At 31.5% G+C, this 23,032-nt stretch overlaps 1 protein-coding gene across 1 annotated transcript in view; it reads left to right on the top strand.

Moving 5' to 3' along the window:
- Positions 1-22,812, top strand: part of LOC129234550 (flotillin-2-like) — a 40,356-nt gene extending 17,544 nt beyond the window's left edge. Inside the window, exons 6-9 of the mRNA XM_054868564.1 lie at positions 1,162-1,376; positions 15,970-16,153; positions 22,078-22,224; positions 22,693-22,812. Coding sequence (XP_054724539.1) covers positions 1,162-1,376; positions 15,970-16,153; positions 22,078-22,224; positions 22,693-22,722 — 576 coding nt within the window. The 3' untranslated portion in view covers positions 22,723-22,812. The remainder of the gene's footprint in view (positions 1-1,161; positions 1,377-15,969; positions 16,154-22,077; positions 22,225-22,692) is intronic.
- The last annotated feature ends 220 nt before the right edge of the window (positions 22,813-23,032 follow it).

Here is a 23,032-nt window from a genome sequence, read left to right as displayed (position 1 = left end):
ATTTTTAGTCTGACTGAATGGTTTTTCCCAATGAATAGCTTTATGTCTTGTGACCTTGAACATTCGCCTTGCATATCGGTATCCTTTGGCAAGTTCATCTGGTTTAAATTTCGTTGCATTCTTTAGGAGCGATCTGTGAGACCTCACTTTCCCTTCAGTGTTACAATCTCTGACAGTCGTAAGCATAGTTCGTTATGTTAAAACCATGTGGATTCATTTATTTTATCCGCATTATGCAGAAGAGATGCAAAATTTTCTTGTTGAGGTTAAGATTTGTTTGAAATAATAGCAAAAGTTATGCAATGAATGTTCTAAGGACAACAAGTGCTGAATTTTTCCTGGAAATACGACACTATATACTATTAGTTAAGGTGCTGTCAAAATTTTCCCGTAATGTGATGTAATCAATTTTCTGGTATTTAAATGCTCTTAATACATTGAATAACTAAAGGAAAGTCATTAATAAAAAAATAAATTTGTTTTTATTGTGAGTAGTAAGTTATTTACTGCAGCAGATGATTTTTCTCGAAAAATCTTAGGGCTCTAGTAAAATTCCTGTCAAAGGCTAATTTTAGTTAGAATTTTTTTTTTCTGTGCTATGAAACTTATAAAAACATCTAAGAGAAATAACAGGAATGTGTCTTCATTACACAATTTTTAAAAATTTTGAAAATAGAGCAGTCTTTGACACCTCACGTCCCCTACTATGTCTTACTTTCTCACCTCCCCTGTTACGGTTTAAAAATGCAGTGCTCACAATAAAGGTTAGACCGAATGCATCTCAAAATTTTTAAAATGGCACCAGCCTTTTATCCTTGCTCAAATTGATGAGCGTATTTAAAAAAACTCAAATGGCATTAGAATGATTGTCTTGTGACGAAAATTGCTTGTTAGCAAATTCAAGCTGAAGCTTTGTTTCCCGCTCTGCATTGTTTTTCCAAAAACAATACTTAGTTTTTTTAGGATTGGTGTTTCTACTACTGTCTAACCTTGCAAGAACTCGAGATATGTTAATCGAGAACTCAAGTTGTGATAATTGAGTTCTTCAGTGATCTTTAATAATACATTGATTTTGATTATGAGAACTCGATTATGCTCATCAGTAGTAGAAATCGCCAACAACTTCCAAAACCTAAACTAGATTATACTTGTAAATTTCAGAAAGCAGAAGCTCAGTTATCATATGAATTGCAAGCTGCAAAGATGAAGCAAAAGATACGAAGCGAGGAAATCGAAATCGATGTTGTTGAACGACGAAAGCAAATAGCTATTGAAGAAAAAGAAATTTTAAGGAAAGACAAAGAATTGACTGCAACTGTTCGACTTCCTGCAGAAGCTGAAGCTTACAAAGTAGAACTTATAGCTCAGGGGAAAAGGTATAGTTGAAGGAATATTTTTTTGCATTTATGAAACCTTGAAGTGTAAAAAAATTTTTATGATTTTTTTTAATGTTCATTAGTTGTTGCTTAATAGAATTTTTTTTAAGGTTAATCAGTACTGTTCTGTATTTTTGAAATATTTCTAAGATAAGGTTACATGTATGTCAAGCTGCAATTTAAAGCTACTTATTTCCCAAAAAGAAAAACATTTTAAGTACAGTGAAACTTCTCTAGAACAACCACTCTCTGTTCCTGAAAAATGTGATTGTTGATGGAGATTGGTAACTCTTAAAATGCAAAAAACAATAATAGCACCAATAAAAGTCATTTATATTCTGCTTACAGTGCATTAATTAAGGGCATCCTGATGCAACTACATTTAAATAGATAAACTAAAATTTTCCTTTTTAAATGTTAAATACAAAATATATTCATTCTTGCAGTATTTTTCCATTAAAAAACTAATCCACTTTAACTGAGAAGAAATTTGTCTGCTTCATATGCTTTGCTTTTTCTGGAAAAACATTTGTTTCTAGCTTAATATTTTCTACGTAATGTCTAGCTGTATAGATAAATTGTTAATGAAATCTGAGTGCAACAAGAGCCTATCTATTTTTCAACTTCAGTAAACTCCCGATTTTCGCCGGTCAGATTATCTGTGAATCTTTTCACAATTTATTTTATTAATTTTTTTAATGGTCATTAAATGTTTTTTAAACTTATTATTGTGTTGCTGTTCGTTTTCAGCTTTTACATGCGTTGCGTATATTTTTTTACATTAAATGTTAGTAAATGCAATGTAGCAATGTTTTTAGCTATAACTTAAATCTATGTTTGAATTTTATTCGCATTTTTAGCTATTGTATACAGTAGTATCGTTTTTTACCCCTTTTTTTTTGCATTATCCGCGGTTACCGTGCCACCCTATTCCGCAGATAATTGAGAGTTTACTGTATTCAAATGTGCTGAAAATAGATTATAACTACAAAAATAAGCAAGACCTAGAAATACCTCCCTTAACCCTCTGAAAGTCCACGGATCATGAGTAAGATGAGTGAAATTCTTCCTTGTGAAAAGTTTTTTGAGTAACTTGCCATATAAATCAAGTGCCTTACCTTCTATTAATACCTAGCTATTGCCCTGCTCCTTGCACCATTTGACAACAAACATTTAGCATCAGAAAAATAAGTGCAAAATGCTTTTGAATCATGCTCGGTAGGGCATGATAAGATGTTCAAAACCAATCGAGAGATAAGTTTCGCAAAACAAGAATGTGAAAAACAACTGTCTTATCAACCTGTCATCTTAGCTTTCCATGGGTAACATTACTTCCCTAGGGTGTCTATCTCCTTTAGGTAGATACCCTAGCATTTTTGTGGCTCTAAGCAGAGGCTAAACTTTTTTTCATTTTTTTCTTCGTAATAGATGTCAGGGATGAAAATCTTCCACGGGTTCGAAGTTTTTCTGCTTTTTGTATTTTTTCCATTTCTTGGCCGAGCATTTTCAAGCGATCGATTGCGTCTTCCCTTCCCGTCAGGATTATTGCTGACTCACATGTTCTTTCTGAGGTATAAAGAAGAGAGGAGCTTCATTCTTTGAGTGAAGGGGAAAGCCTTGAGAGTGATATAGTAAGTGCAGTATACGCATTTTCAAAATCCGATTGCATCCACTACCATAACACTCGCTCATCTTCTATGCCATACTACCACTTAGACCTTTATAACTTTTTGTTTTTACTGCGCCAAAATCGGACAAACTTGCCCCAAAAGTGCGATTTTGTATTTTTATGTTGCAATTCCTTCAGCATATTTGGCAATTTTTGCAGATTATCATCAAGTTTTTTCCTTTGGAGCTTGTTTTTACGACTTTTTGACTTAGTCTCGATTTTTTTTGTGCACTTCAAAGTCTGATTGCATCCGCTTTTGAAAAATTAGATTGTTTTAATTAATTATGTGTTTCTGTTCCTTTGACTTAAAAAATTTTGTATTGACCGTTATTTTCAACCATTCTTATCTTTTGTTTTCAGTAGAAGCGGACCTTGTAAGTTCGTCTTCATGTCACGCCCACTTGAAAATGTCAATCCAGTTCAGTGGCGGCTCGTGGGAGGGGCCGGAGGGGGCCCAGGCCCCGTCACTTTTCTCAAACAATACTTTATAACTTTTTATTTATTTTCCCTTTTTTATGCGTAAGTGCTTGAAATAAAAATTGGATTGTACCATATTTCCTGCATATAATACGCGGTTTATCCATTAGAAAAGTAAAATTAATGAGGTGGGGTGAAAAGCCGGTGAAAGTGCCTCCCTTGCAGCCCCTTACAGGTGCTGCAAGGAAAGCGTACTGCAGTGACGGAAAGAATTTAAAAATTAAAAAAATATATTTTTTACTTTTCAAAAACCGGGGGGGGGGGGGGGGGGGGGGGCGAGTGCAACCATGATCTGGCCCCCTCACTTTTTCAAGGCACGAGCCGCCACTGATCCAGTTGCATCCAAATTGGTTTAAGCGATTGCCATCTGTAAAAATTAATATTGTTCACCAGTTTTTAATCTTGGGTTTCTTAAGATTTTAGAACAGAAGAACAGAAATTTGATTTCTAATTTTGTTGGAGACACTTAAGATAGCAAAAATCGGGGAATTCTAAAGCTCTGGTAATGAATATGCAGGCATTTCAAGTTTCTCAGATTCAGGCATTTTTTCCATATTCTTAGCCTGCCTTATTATTTTTTTTCCTTATATTAAGGTCAAATATAAGTACATAACTCACACATACCAAAGATGAATTAATAGCGTTTTAAAAACTCACTTGTTCCTTGTTGGGGTAAAGTTTTTAAATTTAATCATTCCTTTTTTTTTTTTTTTTTTGCTTTTTTTTAGCCTTTTTAAATATGTTTATGACTTATGGAAAAATTATTATATATCTTATGTTTTTTACATGTATATATGAACATGAAACCAAACAAATTTTAAAAATAAATATCAAAGCACTATACCTTAAATGTGCACTAAAACAGTGACTTATTCAAGTAAATGTGTGAATTAAATTTAAACTAGAAGAAGAGTGTAAGGAGAAAAGTAGATCAGGGACAGGGCTTGTCTTCTGTGAAAAAATAAATAGATAAATAAAATAAAAAATAAATAAAGTAGTAAATGTAATTATGAGAGCTTCAAATAGTAGTTGAAATTATGGTGTTTTTGCATCCTGTTTTTCCTTTTCTATTATTTTATCACGCCATACATGTTTCTGTGTTTGAAATATATATAGTTGCTCCAAATTGATTCAAAATTAAAATTTTTGCTGCTGCAAGCTGCTCCTAATTTGCAATTTTATTGCTCCAGGCTGCTCCAAATTCACCGTTTTGCTGCTCAAAGCTGCTCCAAACTCACTATTTTCCTGCTCCCAAGATTGTTCCAAAAGCGAGTTTCGGTCGGTGCACCCCTGCTTGATTTTTATTTTTTGCTGAAGACTTGTACACACATTGTTTTGCCATGCCCATTTCACAGTCACTTTCAAGCAATCGCGTCAATGTCCCCTTAACTTCCTTCCTGCCCAAATCTTCACATTTAGAATTTTTGCTGAGGCAAATGTTGTGTAAGAACAGTTAGAAAGAAGGAGGTAACTTGCTGATATGGAAGGGAAAATGCTGTTGAGTGATGGTGCAATCGTTAGATGTAGCTTTGGAAATCCCGATTGCATCCGCTTCTTTAACACTCTCTCATTTTTATCTGCTATTCCATTCTACTGCTTAGACATTATTACCTTTTTGTAGACTATTATTTTCAACCCTTCTTACATATATTTACATATTTTTTTCCTGAAGACTGCCACGGCCATTCAAGCCAACAACATTTGTCAAATTTAGTTTTAATGCTTACCAGAGATATAGCTCTTGAAGATTTTTATGAATCCTAATTTATTTTAATTGTATTGTGCTATTTTATTATAACAAACATGTAAATATAGGAAATTAAAGATGCTTATACTCCAAGCATGACATAGTATTTAAAAATGTTTTATTAATTTCAAAATGATTATTTTTGTGCTAGTGCTTAACATGACCATCAAAGGTCAGAAACAGTTTCAGATTGGTCTTTGTTTGTTTTTTGTTTTCAATTGATTTTTGCAATATACCCAGTTGCTTCACAAAATTTCAAAATTCTTCTCAAAATCATCACAGATGCCCCTCAAATTGTTTCTCCAAGGTTAGCAATGTCATTTTGTTATTATGGTGTCTAATGATTCAGCTTTGAATGTTCAATTATGTGGAAGTTTTATAGCATTAGATGACACATTATTAAGTTTTGGTTTTACCTAATTTGTGGGCTGTACAGGGTTTGTACAGGTCATGGAAATCCTGGAAAGTCATGGAAAAATAATAAGCCAATTTCAGGCCTGGAAAAGTCATGGAAAATTGAAATTTTTATTGAAAGTCATGGAAATTAATTTCAAGTCATGGAAAAATGTCCTGAACAAATAGAAAATAACAATAACTGAGGGAGCATTAGAAATCTTGAGTGATTTAACAGTATAGCACATAAAATGTATTAAAAGTGGAAAATTGAACGATCCGAAAATCAAATCTGAATTTTGAAATCTCATTGCATCCGCTTCTGTTGTAGCCGCTTGCCTTTTTTTGCAATGTGATTTTACTGCTTGGACATCACTCATTTTGAATTTGCTGTTATTTTCAACATTTCTTATGTTTCATATTCTGTAGTAGCAAAATTTACGTTCTTAGTTTTGCCTCGCCCACTCAAAAAAAAAAGCAATTCAATTGCATCCGAGTTCGATTCCATCACTCATAGGAACTTTATTATTAAATTTATCAGAGTTTATCTTAAATTGTTGAAGGTTTGAGAAAATAACGATACTTAGTCAGGCAATAGAATACAGAAAAAGAGGAAATCTAATTCTCTAAAACAGTTGTGCCCAACATACAGCCTGCAAAACTAATCCATGCAACCCACTGCTACATTCAATGTCAGGAATCAAACATGTTCTGGAATTTCTGAACCTAATAATTTACATGCATTTGAAAATGTGCAAATAAGTAAACAAAACAAGTATACTTTTGAATCAAAAGATTGATTCATAGCTGAATGGGTTTTTTTTTTTCAAAAAAGATCTGGTTTAGAAGCATAAAAAACAAAACTATGTGGCTTTACTTTAAAGAACCAAAGTACTGTAATGTGGATGGTTAAATGCACTGTTGACACTAAATGGCAACTTTGAAGCAAATTTATTGAAACTTAGTGATGACTCATTCAACCTTTGCCCCATTCAATATCATTCTGCATGTTTATATTAAAAAAAAAAAAAAAAAAAAAAAAAAAAAAAAAAAAAAACAGACATTTAAGCATCATCATATTTGTTTCACTGAATTTTAACTTTACTTAAATTTATGATGAAGCCAAATAAGAATAATTTAGTTTTTTAAGTGTACACTTATACTTTTTCCATTATGAGTAAGTGCTTCAATGAGACTGGCATTCCATGTAAACGTTTTGATAATGCTCATTTCCAAAAATTAGCAAGTTTGAGATTAAATAGTGCTATTCTCTTTGTGTAATGAGGTCATGAAAAATTCCATTGAAGTCATGAAAAAGTCATGGAATTTTTTCATCCAAATAGAGTATGAACCCTGGCTGTAGGAAAATTGAAAATGGTAAATGGAATTAAAATATCTGTTAAATAAATGCAAGCTTATTTTATTTATTTACATGCTAGCACTTCTACAAGTAAAAAAGAATAAAAGAAATTTTTTCTATTAATATTTAAAAGACAGAATAGTATCAATATACATGGTGTTCCGTTTTAATCTGCAAGACCTTTATTTTCGCAGCCGTTAGTCCTAGATGTATATTTCCAGTTGCAAAAATGTTCAAAATCAGATGCAGAATTAAGATATTGAATGTTTGAAGTAAAAATAAAAATAAGTAAAAAAAATACAAAACTCAACTTTTTTATACAGGCCCCAGGTCCCCTAACTTATATTTTGGGAAAGAATCTCCATTGGAAAATAATTCCAATACAAAAGGTTCGAAATTAGTATGACCAATATTCACCGAGGTATGAAACGCAGCGTTTGTGACTTACACCACTTTTCACTGGCCCTCAATAACACCTTTTGGGGGGAAATATAGGGTTTAACAAGTGTTTAAAATTATACGTGTGCATAAAGTGTAGTTTTTCAAATTGTTTGAGATTTTGTTTCGTGGTTTTGCGTATCACGGCATAACATTTGCATTTATTTTTGAATACGAATTAAAATATATAAATACCTTGTTTTTCATACTTTGGCGACCTGTCATTCTTCTGAAAGGGTAATAAGTTCCAATCTTATCTTCTGTATGGTCCCTTAAAACATTGAACTGGAATACCTCCTTGAGTTTTGGTCGCACAAATGTCAAGTTTTTTGTGTTAGTAATATCTTTCAATGGATATTATTTCTCTAAATATTAGTTAGGGACCTAGAGTCCTATAAAAAGTTATTTGTATTTTTTGACCCTTTTTTCTTTTTTTTGCTTCAAACTTTCAATATCTTAACTCTGCATCTGATTTTGAACATTTTTGCAGTTGGAAGTATACATCTAGGACTAACATTTGCGAAAAGGTCTTGCAGGTTAAAACGGAACAACACCCCGTATATAATTTTGCGTAATATTTTTTAAAAAATCAAATTTTTAAGCAGAGCAATTCTTCCTCTCTTTTGACTTGGGGCTGTTTTTATCCCTGTAGAAGAAAAAAAAAAAATTCAATAGAATATTTTTTGAGGAGTAATAAATCAATTGTAAGATCTTAACTGTTTGTAAATTTAAGGATTTTTTTTTTTTTTTTAATGGATCAGACCCTGAAAACATAAGAATATATTATTTTTGTTAGTTTTTTAAAAAGCTGTAATACTTTTTGAGATGGGATTCAAATCAACTTATGTATTTCATTACAATACACTCACTATGTATTCTAATGGCTGAAAAAAAAACGTCATTTCATATTCCATTTTACTTCTTGTTACTGGAAATAACAAGTCTTGTTGTTTCGGTTGAAAACTTTAATTATTTGTAAAACTTTTTAAAAATTATATTACTTATTTTATTATTAAGAGTTAAATTGTTAAACATTTTGCCAGTTATTAGTCTACTTATTTCTTTCAGTTCTCTTGAATAATTACTACATTTTCCTTAACTTGATTATCAAGCAGATAGTTAACACAAATCGAGACCCACTTGTAAATTGTTTTTGAAGATAATGCAATCATAAACTTTTTTTTTTCATTGTTGTGAATACTACATATTAGTAATAGCTGATATTGAAAATTTTCAAAAATGAATTTTTTATTTCATTTTGAAAACTTTAAATAATTTACTTGTGATATTTTCAATATAGTAAAATGTATGAGTAATGTAGGAAAGCAAAATGTTAAATAGTGTCTGCATTATTGCAGCATTTAAATGTTAAATATTGCCAGCAATGAACTAGTTTTCCCTGCTGGCATCAACAATGTAACAACTGATTAAAGTGGAATAACAACGTAAATAAAGCACAAATTTTGAAAAAAATACAGCATATAGCAATTTCAAGGCTACATTGTTGATAGGCTGTGTGTCAGTTCTCTCTCAACTTTTGGTTGTGTTGGATAGCTTTTTGCATTGATGAAGAGGTTCCAATGTAGCCTTGAAATAGCTATATGCTGTATTTTTTGTTCAAAATTTGTGCTTTATTTACGTTGTATTTTCATTTTAATCGTATTGTAGCACAAAGCTTATATGATAATTTTTCATTTAATGTAACAACTGCATTCTGGGCTTGTAGGCCATGATTCACGACAAGCTGTTTCTGGCTGACCAGAAAGAAACTGGCTAGACCATGACATACTAGCTCATATTAGTTTGTGTTAATTTTAAAGCAGATATTACTTCTTAAATTCAGGGTTGGCAAGTTTTTGACAGTCGGGGGGTTTTATCCGGATTTAACCACAATTTTTACCTTCATGTCAAAAACCCCTTTTTGACATGGTTTTTGACAAAATGGTCAAAAACCTAAATTTCTGTCCAAAGCATGCCTAAGACATTAAAAAATTCAACCGAGTTTTATAGTTTTTGATTTCAGACACTAGAATACATTTTTGGAGTTTTAGAATTCTAAAATGATGTGCAGTAAACAATAATCTTAAGCATAATATTAATTCAACAGGCTGCTCGCCTGTAGAAAAAAAGAGAGATATATGAAAGAGTTACTATAATTATATAGAATAGAAAGTAGTTATAAATAGCTAAAATTAAACTTAATGACTATTAATTCCTTTAACTTTTAGCGCTGTAAGAAGATTGCTCATTTATTTAGTATACTGTCAAACAAACAGATTTAATAAAATAGATATCTTTATTAAACTGTCACTTATTTTATTTAGTCTCATTCTGAATATTTTTTCCCTTAGAGCATGTGGTGGAAAAATACCGGTTTTGTAGCCTTTTGCATACCAAGTTTATTTCTAAGTTTAGAATGGATCAATCCAAAACTAGAGAAAATCCTCTCAATAAATGCTGAAGAACATGGGCATGAATGTAAACGCACCATGAGTTGTACAAATTTGACAGAAATATTGGATTTTCTTAGACTTTTCCAACCTTATTGTTGCAAAGAGATTCTGAACCGAAAATTAATTTCCTGGATATGATTCAGATTCAGCTTAAAAAGCTATCATTTTTTGTGTTGAGAGAAGTTTATATTACATAGTTAGTTATTTATATCAGAGTTTCTCAAACTTTGGTCCGCGCCCCCCCCCCCCCTCCTGGGGGTCTGCTGTGCTATCCAGCTAAAACATTAAATATAATTGAGATTGAAGGGTGTGTAACGATATTTGAATTTTTAAAAAAGCACATTTAAAAGGAATAAACAAAATTCTTGCTTAAGTACATGCAGGGCGCAGCCCCCCCCTCCCCTCTCGGAAGTAAAAACACTACACATTAATTGATTTTGTGTACATGACGAAGATAATATTTTTTCAAAACTGCCAGAGTAGCGTTTAACCAAGCCAGTTAATAATTAAAATCCTAATACTCCAACTCATGTGAGGGGTGGCATCGCTCTCTCAATATCAATATTCATCTACTATTCTACATTATGTTAAATTATACTAGAAATATTTCTGTGCAGTATTTAAAATAATTGTAACAAAAAAATAAATAAATAAAATTCAGAATAGGGTTCAACATTTAACTTTTTGACCCAAGACATTCTTAAAAAGCACAGAATTTCGTTTAAAACTTATAAATTCCGTGATTTTAACAAAAATAAAAAGATTTTTTAATTGTTTACCTCTTAACAAAGCATAATAATCATCAAAAATTCGAAAAATTGGATTCCCATAGCGGATGCAAAGAGATCGCAATTCTCAAAGTGAAGGCATCAAAAGTATAAAAACGGCTTGTAAAAGAAATATTTTTGATAAAATTATTTTTAAATTGCATTTTAGAGTCCTATGATAAACATTTTATTAATATCTGTGGACACAGTTGACGCAAAAAAAATAAAATAAACCATCTATTCAGCATTTTAATTTTTGACTCATAACAGAAAATAGAATTTTGCTTTAAAAACTTGAAAAGAGAGTTCTAACAGAAATAAAGAGATTTTTCATTTATTTGCATCCTAATAAAGCGAAGTTAGCTTGAAAAAAGAACAAAATATGATTCTCATATCGGATGTTAAAAGATAGCATTTTTCAAAATGTAGACATCTGAAGAAAAAAAAACGGTAATTAAAAGAGTTTATTTAAAGTTAATCATCCTTGTTAGCATCGAAAAATCAAAACCCATATAGTTTTCTAAAAAAATAACAATTAAACACAGCACCGCACCCGTAAAAACGCATATATTGACAAGCTGGTAAAATGATGAGAATATTTTCTAATCAAGTCATTATAAAGGTTCAACGCCAGACGCTAAGTGGTGATAATTTTGAAGTTGGTAACCCTACCTGAAGCGATCATATTTTTTCCCCACCCATATCCCCCCTTTCCCCTATCCCTTTGCAGTTCTAAGTTCATTTCGCAGATATATATTATTATTGTTTATTAAATCATGAGCGGGGGGGAGAAAAATGCTTACCAATGCCTTTTCACAAAAGTTTACAACAACACCGCTGCTAATTAGCTGTGATAAAACAAACAACCATTATATTGATTTGGCAGTAGCAATTATTTTTCGCTTGCAGGAGCATCGCAAAAGTGCCGATTTTTTTTTTTTTTCAAAATTAGCCGATTTTGTATAAGCTGATGCCTCTAATTTGATTTAAAAAAAGGTTCCAAAAATGAGGAACCTGCATGGTTCGGGTAATCGCGGAATGTTGATTGATTTGAATAGACTTCTACATAAAACTCCCAAAAATCAAATCAGTTTTTAAAAAACTGACTTGGATTCTTCAAAATTACAGCTTAAAACTAGCTAAAAACGGAACGAAGCTCACGTGACACAAAAAGAAGAGGAGCATGCACAATGTCAAGATTCAGTCCCTGGGTTACAATAGAACCGGTTCCGAAGGAGTTGAAACGAAGAGAATAGGAGCGCAGCGTGGTTTGCCGTTGTTTATTGATTATATATAATTGCGTTCTGCGGTAATGACATCAGTGAATGGTATTTCATCACTTGTGATGTCATGTGCAGAAGCGTAAAAAAAAAGGAAATTGAATCTGCGCACCAATTAAAGTAATTTTTAAGAATATTAAACTTTGTCAAATTATTTAAAAAATGGTCAAATCCTATGTTTTTAAGCATGCTCTTTCATGAAAAAATATTTCTTATAAATTTTGGAAACAACTCCATTCTCTTTATATCTTTTCTTTTATTTTGGCCAGTACAAATTGATATTACTGATCTGAAAAATAACACGTAATGTGTTAGGTTAATTAATATTCATTATTTTTGTGCTTTTAAATGCTTATACATGTTTTCAGATTGATTTAAATGCGCAGTGAATTAATTTTTGATTGCTTCTTTTTTATCTGATGTAGTGACATTTTACAGATTAATATAATTTAGTTTTTTATAACAGTATTCCTTTTTTCGAAAATTGTTTTTGAAAAGTTAACAGTTAATAAATATAAATAAAAGTTTCATTTGCTACTTTTTTAATATTAACTACCTATATAATTCAGATTTTTATTTATTAACAATTAAATTACGAAGACGGTCGTTTTTTGTGCATTGAAGTTACAACGAACCAGCTTAATTTTTCTGGTTGCGGGGGGGGGGGGGGGGGGGGTAACGTCACGTCTTCGTACGACCCAGGTTTTGGACGCAGAAGTTAGAGCATAGGAAAGTAATATAAATTAATAAATGAAAACTATATTAATCTTTATTGTAAATCCTTCCGAATTTTCTACTTCTTTCACTATGTTTTGAAGTAAAAAAAATATATCATTTTAAATTTAAAATTTTTGAGAATTTATCATTTCTTCAATACGTTTCTTCCTCATTTTTATTGTTTGCTCTTAAAGTATTTTATCTATTCATTATTATTTTTATTCATGAATTTTGCAGACTAGAGATGCAAATCATTCAAAAAGTCTCTTCTTTTTTTTTTTAATCTTAAAAATTACTCAAAATTCAAATCGAGACTTTTGATTTCAATAATTGTTTTGAATGCAATAGTTGAAGCAGAACAAAATGAAATAAATCAATACATGAAAAATAACATTCTATCTTCAAAGAAAATAAACTCGTTTCAATTCGAAGAATTAAAAATAAAAAAAAAAGTGATCACGGATAGCTTTTGTAAAAAGTAAAACAATTTTATATAATTAATATACGATTCTGTTAGTATCTGTAAAGTAACTTTTGCAACAGAAGAGTGAATAACACAATTTAGTTTGTTTTTTTTCTCTCTCTCTCTCTCTAATAATGTTGATGGCATTGCACTATTTTTATCTCTTGGTACTCTAAAAATATTCAACTTGTTATGTACGATGCTTAATATTTCAATGAGGTAAAATATTGTACTTGCAGTTCGGCAGTTTGTGCGTGTAGGCATCTTGAGAGAATGATAGCGATGTTCTATACACGCACGTGTGTCCAGTGCCAGAAGGAGCGGGGAGCGGGAATGAATCTTGACGTCATCAGCGGAGATGGGGGAACTAAGGGGGCAGGGCTAATCGGGAGACTTTAAAAATTAATTAAAAAATAACTAGCAGTCCGAATGAACTGAAACCGGTGTCTATCGTTATTAAATGGCTCAAATTTTCATTTAAAAAAATTTTAAAAATGCATGCAGGTTCCTCATTATTGGTTTATACACAGAAATATGCGTTATTTTGCTTTCAGATTTGCTCTTTCAATAAACAATTTGTGAAAGATCCGATCTTGTTCATCAGAATTTTGTGAAGGGTCCGTTTTGTTTGATCGGGATTTTGTGAAAGGTCCGTTTTGTTTGATCGGGATTTTGTGAAAGGTCCGTTTTGGTTGATCGGATTTTTGTGAAAGGTCCGTTAACGGACCCAAATATCCTCTGGCCAGACCCCTGCTAGACAATAATGCCTCTAAAATCAAGAGGTTCTGCCCCTTAGATCCCCGTCTATAGCTTCCTACACTGAGCCCTTAACTCCCTGTATTTCTGCAAAGTTCCTACTCCATTATCATTCCCCACTTCATAACTAAACGTCTTACTTTAGTGACTAAATAAAATACTTAATAAACAGATAATTACTACTTTGTTGATTATTTTTCCTCGAAACAAGTCACTTCTATTTTGTCCATCTTAGTTTGTGATGTAAAACATGCTCCCAAATTATCACCTTTCTTTGCAATAATTAGCAAGCTCTAACTTACAAAGTATATGAAGTTTCAATGGATCTTCAGGGGGTAAGGGAGGCAGATAATTTCTTTTTTAGCTTACCTTTCAATGTAGTGCCTTTTTTATTTGGGGAGGGGGGGGGGGAGGTTCAAAGTGACTACTAATGAAGAAAAAAAGTGCCTCTGGGGTCTGGCAACTAAATAAAAATTCTAATTTTCAGTTCTACAGGTGTGGTGAAACATAGAATACTTGATTTTTTATGTTTTTTCCTCGCATAAATTTTTTTATATGTGTGATTAATAAATCATGATTGCTAATCTCAGAGTTGGGTTAGATTACCATTGAACATGCTGCATCAATTTCCCAGAAATATTTAACATAGCATTTGCTAAGACTATAATAAATATTAAATCACAAATAATGCGTGATATTAAGGGTAATGTGTTGAATTCAGTGTAAGATATTTGACCATACTGTATATTAAATTAAAATTAAGTACAGTCGAATCCTGACTTACACGAAGGATGCATTCCAAGACTCCACGCGTAAGTCGAAATTTCCCGTTGTGGAAAAGTATTGTGTCATATGATTATTTATTAGCATACCCAATCAATTTAGACATTTAAACACGTTTTAAACTATTTTTGACCATTTTTTTTAACTACTGTTTCTTACATAAAGAGCTGAATTTTTACGGTATTTTTTTAAGTTGCATTATTCAACATAAAATACTGTTACGATGCACAAAATCAATGATCAATGGGAGAGATATGTATAAAAATAAAACAGTAAGGAACGTACAGTATATAGTAATAATAAAGCACTACATTGCAATAGTACTATACAGTAGTAAAATAAGTTACATTTATAACTTAAAAATTGAAGATGATGATTTATCCTGCGCAATCTGATCGTCATTCTAATATATTTTTAAATACAGTAGCTTCGCAATTGCTTTTATAACATTTACATCTATGGTAATACCCCTCTGGGACCCCCTGGACTTATACAGATTGCCTTACCTTGACTTTTAATTATACGTATGAAAGATTCACCCATCTACCTAATTGCCGCGCTACCTTCGATCCACTTTCTAGCTGTTCAAGCTTATTAAAAATCTTTACCTTTTCTTAAATCGTCACAAACTTTTGGTTTTTGTTTCTGTCTTCAAACTTTAAATGAAACAGCATGCCTAGGTGCCACAACATTTCATCACCTTTCCTATTTAGAATAAATAAATGAAAAATGAGGAGTGGTGAAACATACACACTAACAGTGCTATGTTTATAGTGCAGTATGTGGGAACTTGCGCATTCAGTGATGCTGAAAGAATGAAAGTACATTCACGAATTAGTGTTTAGTAGTCAATAACAAAACCAAAACTTAGCATCACAATTTTTTTCCAAATATTTTCAAGTTGAGAGCAAAAAATTCGCTTTAGCTCTAAAATTCGTTGCTCCAGAAAAACTCACGTTATAGCCATTTCGCATAAGTCGGATCGCGTTGTAGCGGAAGTCGACTGTATAGATTTGATTGTTCTTCTGAAAGCTTTGAAGGGTTCAAAGCTTAAATAAATGTGGTAGCATCTAAAAGAGAAAAAAAAAAATTTCTTCCTTTTCTTTTCTTTTACTTTTCTTTCTTTTTATTTGGCAAACTGCTTGCAGAAATTGTTTGGTGTATAATAAATGACTTAAGTAATATTAGTATATCTAATTGCACATGAAATTGATGTAGGATAAAGTAAAGGGATGTTTAATACATGCCAGGAATGGTGCAGAAAATTTTATTATGTCATTCATATTACAGAACTCAAACTATGGAAGTTGCAAGAGCAGAAGCTGAAAAAATTAAAATGCTTGGAGCTGCCAGTGCATATTCAATTGAAGCTGTTGGCAAATCCGAAGCAGAAGGAATGCGCATGAAAGCTGCAGCATATAAGCAGTATGGAGATGCTGCAGTCATGAGCTTGGTACTGGATGCCCTTCCAAAGGTAACAATGTTTTCATCATTCATTTTTTAAGGCAAAATTAATAATGGTTGATGTAAGTTGATATTTGCAGGGTTCCCACACATCTTAAAAAGACCTTAAGTGCTTTGAAAATATTTAGGATCTTTAGAAAAAAGTTAATTTTTACTTAACCCATTCCATGACCAGCCCGAAAACCCTTAACGCGCATGCCGCAGATAACGAAACGGAGTTGCTTTTTGCTACGTTGTAATAACACTTTTCTCCCCATTTTGCTATCGGTATTTTAATGTTGTTTTTGCTGTTCAGCTTGCATTCGAAAATCGCTTCGCTTTATTTGTTTTTAAGCACTGAATTAAATAGTGCAATAAAATACAAGGTTGCTAATATGTGCTGAAATATTCATACATTTACGCAGTACATAACAGGAAAATAAGAAACAATAGAGGATTGGACGAAAAGCAATTATTTTCATAACACTAATTATTTTATTGATTTATTTTTCTTTTTGCTTTTATCTCAGTATATCTTTTTTTTCCCTTTTACTGTTAAATGTAAGATGATCTATCTTTCAAAAGGCCTCAACAAAACATTCTTCAAACAATTGACTGATCGATCCAACGTGTGAGCAAGCGAATTGAATGGACAAAAACGCTTTAAGTGTGGGAATGATATTCTAAGAGGATAAAAAGTATTCTTCGGTGCCTTTTGATATATTGTGACACTTTGAAACGACCAATAAACACAGAGACATCCCTTTGATGGCAGGACTATGGTCGACTTTTATCGTAATTCAGGTGACTTTTAAATCCCTTCTGATTGCCTAGATATCAGTTGCTCAAGCGTGGGAAGTATTTTAAAGATAAATGATTACAAAAGATCAAAACTTGCGGCTAATCCCCTATTTCCCTAAAGGATACTTTTGTGCATGCAACTAAAAGCCCCCAGCTGAGAGAGGAATAACTAGACCGACTGGGAGGTCTTTATTCTCCAAGGACCCTCTTTGCAAACATCCGAGCAAGTTAGTTCCATTCAAAGAATGGTCAGAAGGTTTTAGTGTTTTGTGGTCAACCCTTCCACATTATTGTCTTACAACAAAACAGTTTAGCTCAGAAAGGAATTTCAAAGCAAGCTTTTATGCTTATATGACGAAACATGTCTTCAGAAGGAAAAAAAAGAGATCTTGCTTGAAATCAAGTCGGATTTTAAATCTTTTTTTTAAACATACTTGGATAAATTTTAGTTAGTTTCATATGATTATTTACTAATTATGGCAATTTGATTATTGAAAAGAAACCAAATGTTTAATTTATTTTTTTAAAATCTCATAAAAGAAGGTACAATTAAAACATTGGAGCTATTTTAAGACAATAAATAAAATCTGAAAAAGAATGGGAGATAAGGAATGTTTCGTTTCTTATGAGTAAAGCGTACAACAAAAGAACTCAAGATATTATCATTTTATTCATACTGTCGTATCTATTTTATGTTTTACATAGTCAACTTTTACGTATAGTCAATGCGGTCGTCTTTTTTTTTTTTCGTGAAATAAAAAATATTCAAAACCGTATCACTAAAAATCCATCAAATGGTGCCGCGTATATAAAAAGATATAATTTGCGTTTCAAAATATCATGGTTTAAAAATAAATAAGTAATAAATAATAATAATAGTATACAAAAAAATAAAAAGCGTAGTAAACACATTATAATTAAAAAAAAACATACTCGTACAAAATTAAGATATATAAGATAATTTGAAAAAATAATATTGCGTAAGAAGGTGGATTTTTGATAACAAGAAAAACATATTTCTGTTTATTTGCTTTATTTAGGCATAGAAATATTGATAAATATGTAAGGAAATATTTTCACACTTGTTCATCAGGAGTTCAAATGCTCGAATGCTAAGAAACAAAGCTTCCACGAAAAGATAAAAATATAATGCCTGATTATTTGAAGCATTATACATGTCCCATCCAAGAGTACTTGAAAAGTTAATATCTTAGTAAAATAAAATAAATTACAACAAGTTCCGTGAAATACTCTAAGTTACATCCCTTTTGTCTCAGAAAAGAGCTTGATTACCGCTCCCCTAAAAGCTCCAGAACCCAACAGAGAAGCGCAATAACAGGGTTCTGCCCCTGGAAGGATCGCCGACACATATTTGGCCGAAGCAAAAACTGCTAGAATCGCCGTGACGACACAGGATCGTCGAGGGCAGTTAGGAACCATTTTCTTGCGACGAGCCTGAATCGGCCGGGGCAGTATTAACACAAACTGCGCGGCCGATCCTGTATCGGCCGGGGCAAGGAATGGGTTAATAAACCAGTTTAAAAAATCGATAAAAACCAAATTTTACTCATGCTTTGAGTGACTATGTGCATTTCTTTTCACCACTGTTTTGAATGACATATAACTCAAAGGTGCTTTCATCCCCTAAAGTGGTGGTACGCCCTTCATATACCATGCATTACCCGCCAATAAGAAATTTCCTAAAAAGGAGAAAACAGGGTGGCGACAGATCAGGGAAATGTCAGGGAACTTTATTAATCAGGGAGAAATAATTGAAATATCAGGGAATTTTGAAAAAATAACAAAAAATCAGGGAAAATTGATTTTATGAAGAAAAAAAAATTTTTTTTTTTGCTTTACAAAATTAAATACTCTAATTCCCTATGCATTTTCCACCAATTACCTGTTCAAAAAAAGTAAAATTAATGAGGTGTGATTATACACTACCGCATATTGGTGCATCTTTTTTCCCCAACATCAAAGTATTGAATCTTACTTATTAACCACAGGATGAACTTCCTAAGATTGCTTCTGTGTCTGTTAGGTTGTTTATTTTACCTAGGTTGAAATTTCCTTTTACGCTTTCAATGCTACGTAAAATAAACAACCATACAGGCAAAGAGGAAGCCTTCATTAATGCCTTAGCTCATTTGCCTTTATTCATTGTCTCGAAGTAATTAAGTACTATAATCATGATTTCAATTAGAAATCTTTGGTTTTTGAATTAATACTATAAAAGCTTAAACTTCTTCGCATTTTTAATTTAATTGCTAAAATTGAACTTTCAGTTTTAAAAAGCTTTGTTTTTTGCCGTTATACTATTTGTTATCACCACCGATTATAAAGGTTTTCTTTTCTTCAGACTTAAGTGATTCTTTAATTTTATAACCAAGTTGTATTCTTCTTTTATATATTTTGAAATTAGCTAATTGCTTTTTTTTTTCCCCTTGCATTTCAAAGTTGTTTGTTACAAAAGCAATCTAAGATTTTTTTTCGTTACATACTTAAATCATTTGAAATAGAGTTAACTTGTGTACTTAAGTAAATATCTTTATTTTTTATTGTTAAAATGCTGTATTCATTCATTAAAACCTATGTTCTTGATTAGAGAAAAGCTCCCTATGAATGGATGTCAAATGGTTTCATCTGTTTTGCATAAATATGTCAATTAGTTATATAAGAATAACTACATTACTTCTATTCTTTCACTATTACTTGTTATTCTTACAACAATTATTATACTGTTTGAAAACTTAGTTCAAAATAATTTCAATTACTTTTTAGTTCTATCATAAGTACACATATGATTTTAAGAGTCATTTTCATAGCTTCTTAAAATTCTTATGCTAAGTGGTTTCTGGAAGTGAAGTTTTTTTTTTTTTTTAATTTTCTATAATCTTTCCATGTGTAAAAATTTAATATACTGTTTTGTAGGTCCCCCCCCCCCCAAAAAAAAAAAAGAAATCGTCTTTTTTTAAAACCATTTTATTAAAAACAGTAGCATCTTTTAAAAATATATGTTTAGTTCAACAACTTTACAGAACTTAAAATGTTCAAAGTACTGCATTTTATACAAACATACAATGGACTTCAAGTAGAGCAAAGAAAGAAAACCATTATCATTGGTAACGTAAATTAGGGAAATTTGGTGAACTTAATCAGGGAAAAGTCAGGAAACTTTTTTTCACAGTTCCTGTTGCCACCCTGGAAAACCATCCCCTTAAAAGTTTCAATGGCAATCAATATATACAGAAACACTATTACTGTACTGTAGGAAAAACTAAAGGAGGCAGAAACTTCTCTTTCTCTCTCAAAAATCTACAATCTTGAAATAAAGTAAACCATTATATTTATTTGACCAAAAATGCCAAGCTCATAATACAGTGCCCGCCGCTTATTAAAATCACATTCATTCTCAGGATATTTGATTTTATAAAGCGGCTGATTTTATAAACCAGCAAATATGCATTTCAAAAAATAAAAGGTTTTAACGTTTAAATACACGAAATATGATTTTTAAAAAATGAATTACAATTATTTGTTTTTCTCAATTTGTTTTATCTCAAAATACAGTTGACATTTTACCAAACTTAAGGTACATTTACACAAGTGCTTAAAATATTGATTTAATGTTGTTTGAGTAACAGAATTTAAAAGTAAACATTCAACATAATTCGAAAGTTTTGAAAAGTTTTTGAAATTTGCTGCTGTTTTATAATGTTGAACAGAGCAGCTTGAAAAATCCTCTTTTTAATTTCAGCATCATGCTGATTACATTTAGGAAGCTTATCATACCTTTGCAAAATTTGTAATTTATCTTTCACTCAAATCGAGACGTTTGGGCATGTTTGCTAATTAACAATTTTAACTCAAAATGAATATAAAAAGGAACTGTCAGCCTCTAAGCAGAATGAGCACAAACTGATTGAAACTCAGTGGTCAGTTAGCAGGACTGCAAACTGCAAGTCAAAATAGAGGTGTGAGTGGAAACAACCAGAACCAACTATAGTTAAGGCAACCTAGCATTATTGTGTGGGCTACTCAGATAGATACTAAGCACAGTATTATAACGCTGACAGGTAAGGTTTGCTCCAACCATAGATAGAAGGTTCTGAATCAGCTGTCCTGTGAATGTTTTTTTTTTCCTTTTCATTCAACTCCCCCCCCCCCCATACACACAAAAAAAGAAAAAAGCCATACAATTCACACTTGGACTTTTCTTTTTTAATGTAGAATTTGTTACCTTAGTACTACACTGCTTTCAAATCTTGAACGGAAAGAAAATTCTTGTTCTTTTCAGATAAGAAAGAAAAAAAAAATTTTTTTTTCTTCTTTTCCGTGTTTAACATTCTCTTCTAAGGTTTGATTTTATAAAATGGCACGGATGATTGTGTTAAAGGTTATCATAACATATTTTGATGCAGTAATGATTCTGTTCTTCCAGATATGATTTTATAAAACAGCTGATTTCATAATCTAGTGATTTTATTAATAGCGGGTAATGTACTCTCAAATATGGTAATGATTTTGGAAGTTAGCATAGGTGCTTGAAAAAGACCCTATTTCCCTTCTATATCAAATGTTTCTTTTCTAGTAATAATAAGCCTTTTATCCATGCTAATGCCATCAAAATTTCTGAGCTGAAATTAAATCAACGCTTTTAAGTTTTCAATAGTAAAATATCCAGCTCATATTTATAGTGGTGATGCTTTATAAGTGTACTTGAAATGACAAATGTTTTTTATATATTTTCATAAAAATATTCAATTTGCTAAACATATTTTTAATAAAATATATCATATAATTAAACCTTTTTTTTAGTTCTACATGCATATTTTCCCCAATTCCTTCAGTCTAAATGAGTTATTTTGAATGCATTGTGTTCTTTTGCACTTTTAATATTGCAATTTGAATAATAGTAGAAGCAATCTCTATCATTTACTGGATAAAGAGTTTGCACTTTGTTTAAAACTGATTTTACGGCTCTTGACGTTTAAAACTTTTAAGTTCCTATTTTTTGTGTCAAAAAAAAAAAAAAGTAAGGTCTTTGGTATGAAATAAATAAAAACATATTCCCTTCTTATTCTCAATTAACTGTCAAAGTTTCATTTTGATCTCTATTGTTAGTTAAATATATATGTTGTTAATTTTCAGATTGCAGCTGAAGTAGCAGCACCGCTTGCGAAAACAGAAGATATTATTTTGATTGGAGGCCAAGATCAAGTTACAAGTGAAGTTACGAAATTAGTTAGTCAAATTCCACCATCAGTTCAGGCTTTGACGGGTGTAGACTTAACAAAGGTATGCAAATGTATTTATTGTGAAGGCTTTAGTTAGGTTAGTGTATAAAGAGTTGTCCTAAAAATGACCATGTGAGGCAGTGAGAAGCAAAGGGATGCAAGTGAACATTTTAAAGTTTTGAGTAAAACGTGTTTAAAGATCAGATCCTAGGTAGGCTTTCATTGACATTTTTTTTTTCTAAATCAAGCTGTATAACGGAACCTACCAGGGCTACTAGTACTATATTTTTCGCATCCCTTTGCTTCTCACTGCCTCATATACATAATCATTATGCAGAAAAAAATCTCACCTTTAACAAAAGCATGGAAAGATTTAAACATGGAAAATTAACCTGAGCATTTACGTTTATAATTTGAAATTCTTACTTTTAGTTATGTATATTGTACTGGTTTAATAATAAAAGGCTCTTCTGTAGATATTATAAGATTAAATAAACATTTACATTTCATTATTAATTTCCCTCCTCAGGTGCTGTCCAAAATGTCTACCACCAAATAAGTCTACAAGTGAAGGTTTTTATGAATATTGATCTGGTAAAGCTGTAGCCTTGATTTGATACGTCAGAAATATGATTAAAATTGATTGAAAAGTGTTTCGCATTTTTGTAGACATTGTACATAAACTTTTAGATATGTATTTTAAATTTCAGAAAGAAAGGTCTTAGTGATTACAAGGATACTCATTGTAAAAACAAAATGACATTATACAATTAAACGTCAAAAATCCGAATACACTCCTATGGATTTTAATAATTTCTTGACAATTGCTCAGTAATAGATACATTTCATGTGCTTTCTTTGTGTAAAGT

Source organism: Uloborus diversus, chromosome 1 (assembly GCF_026930045.1).
Source record: "Uloborus diversus isolate 005 chromosome 1, Udiv.v.3.1, whole genome shotgun sequence".
NCBI classification, from domain to species: domain Eukaryota; kingdom Metazoa; phylum Arthropoda; class Arachnida; order Araneae; family Uloboridae; genus Uloborus; species Uloborus diversus.
Note: the sequence above shows the minus strand (reverse complement) of the source record. Positions and strands in the feature narration are given on the sequence as shown.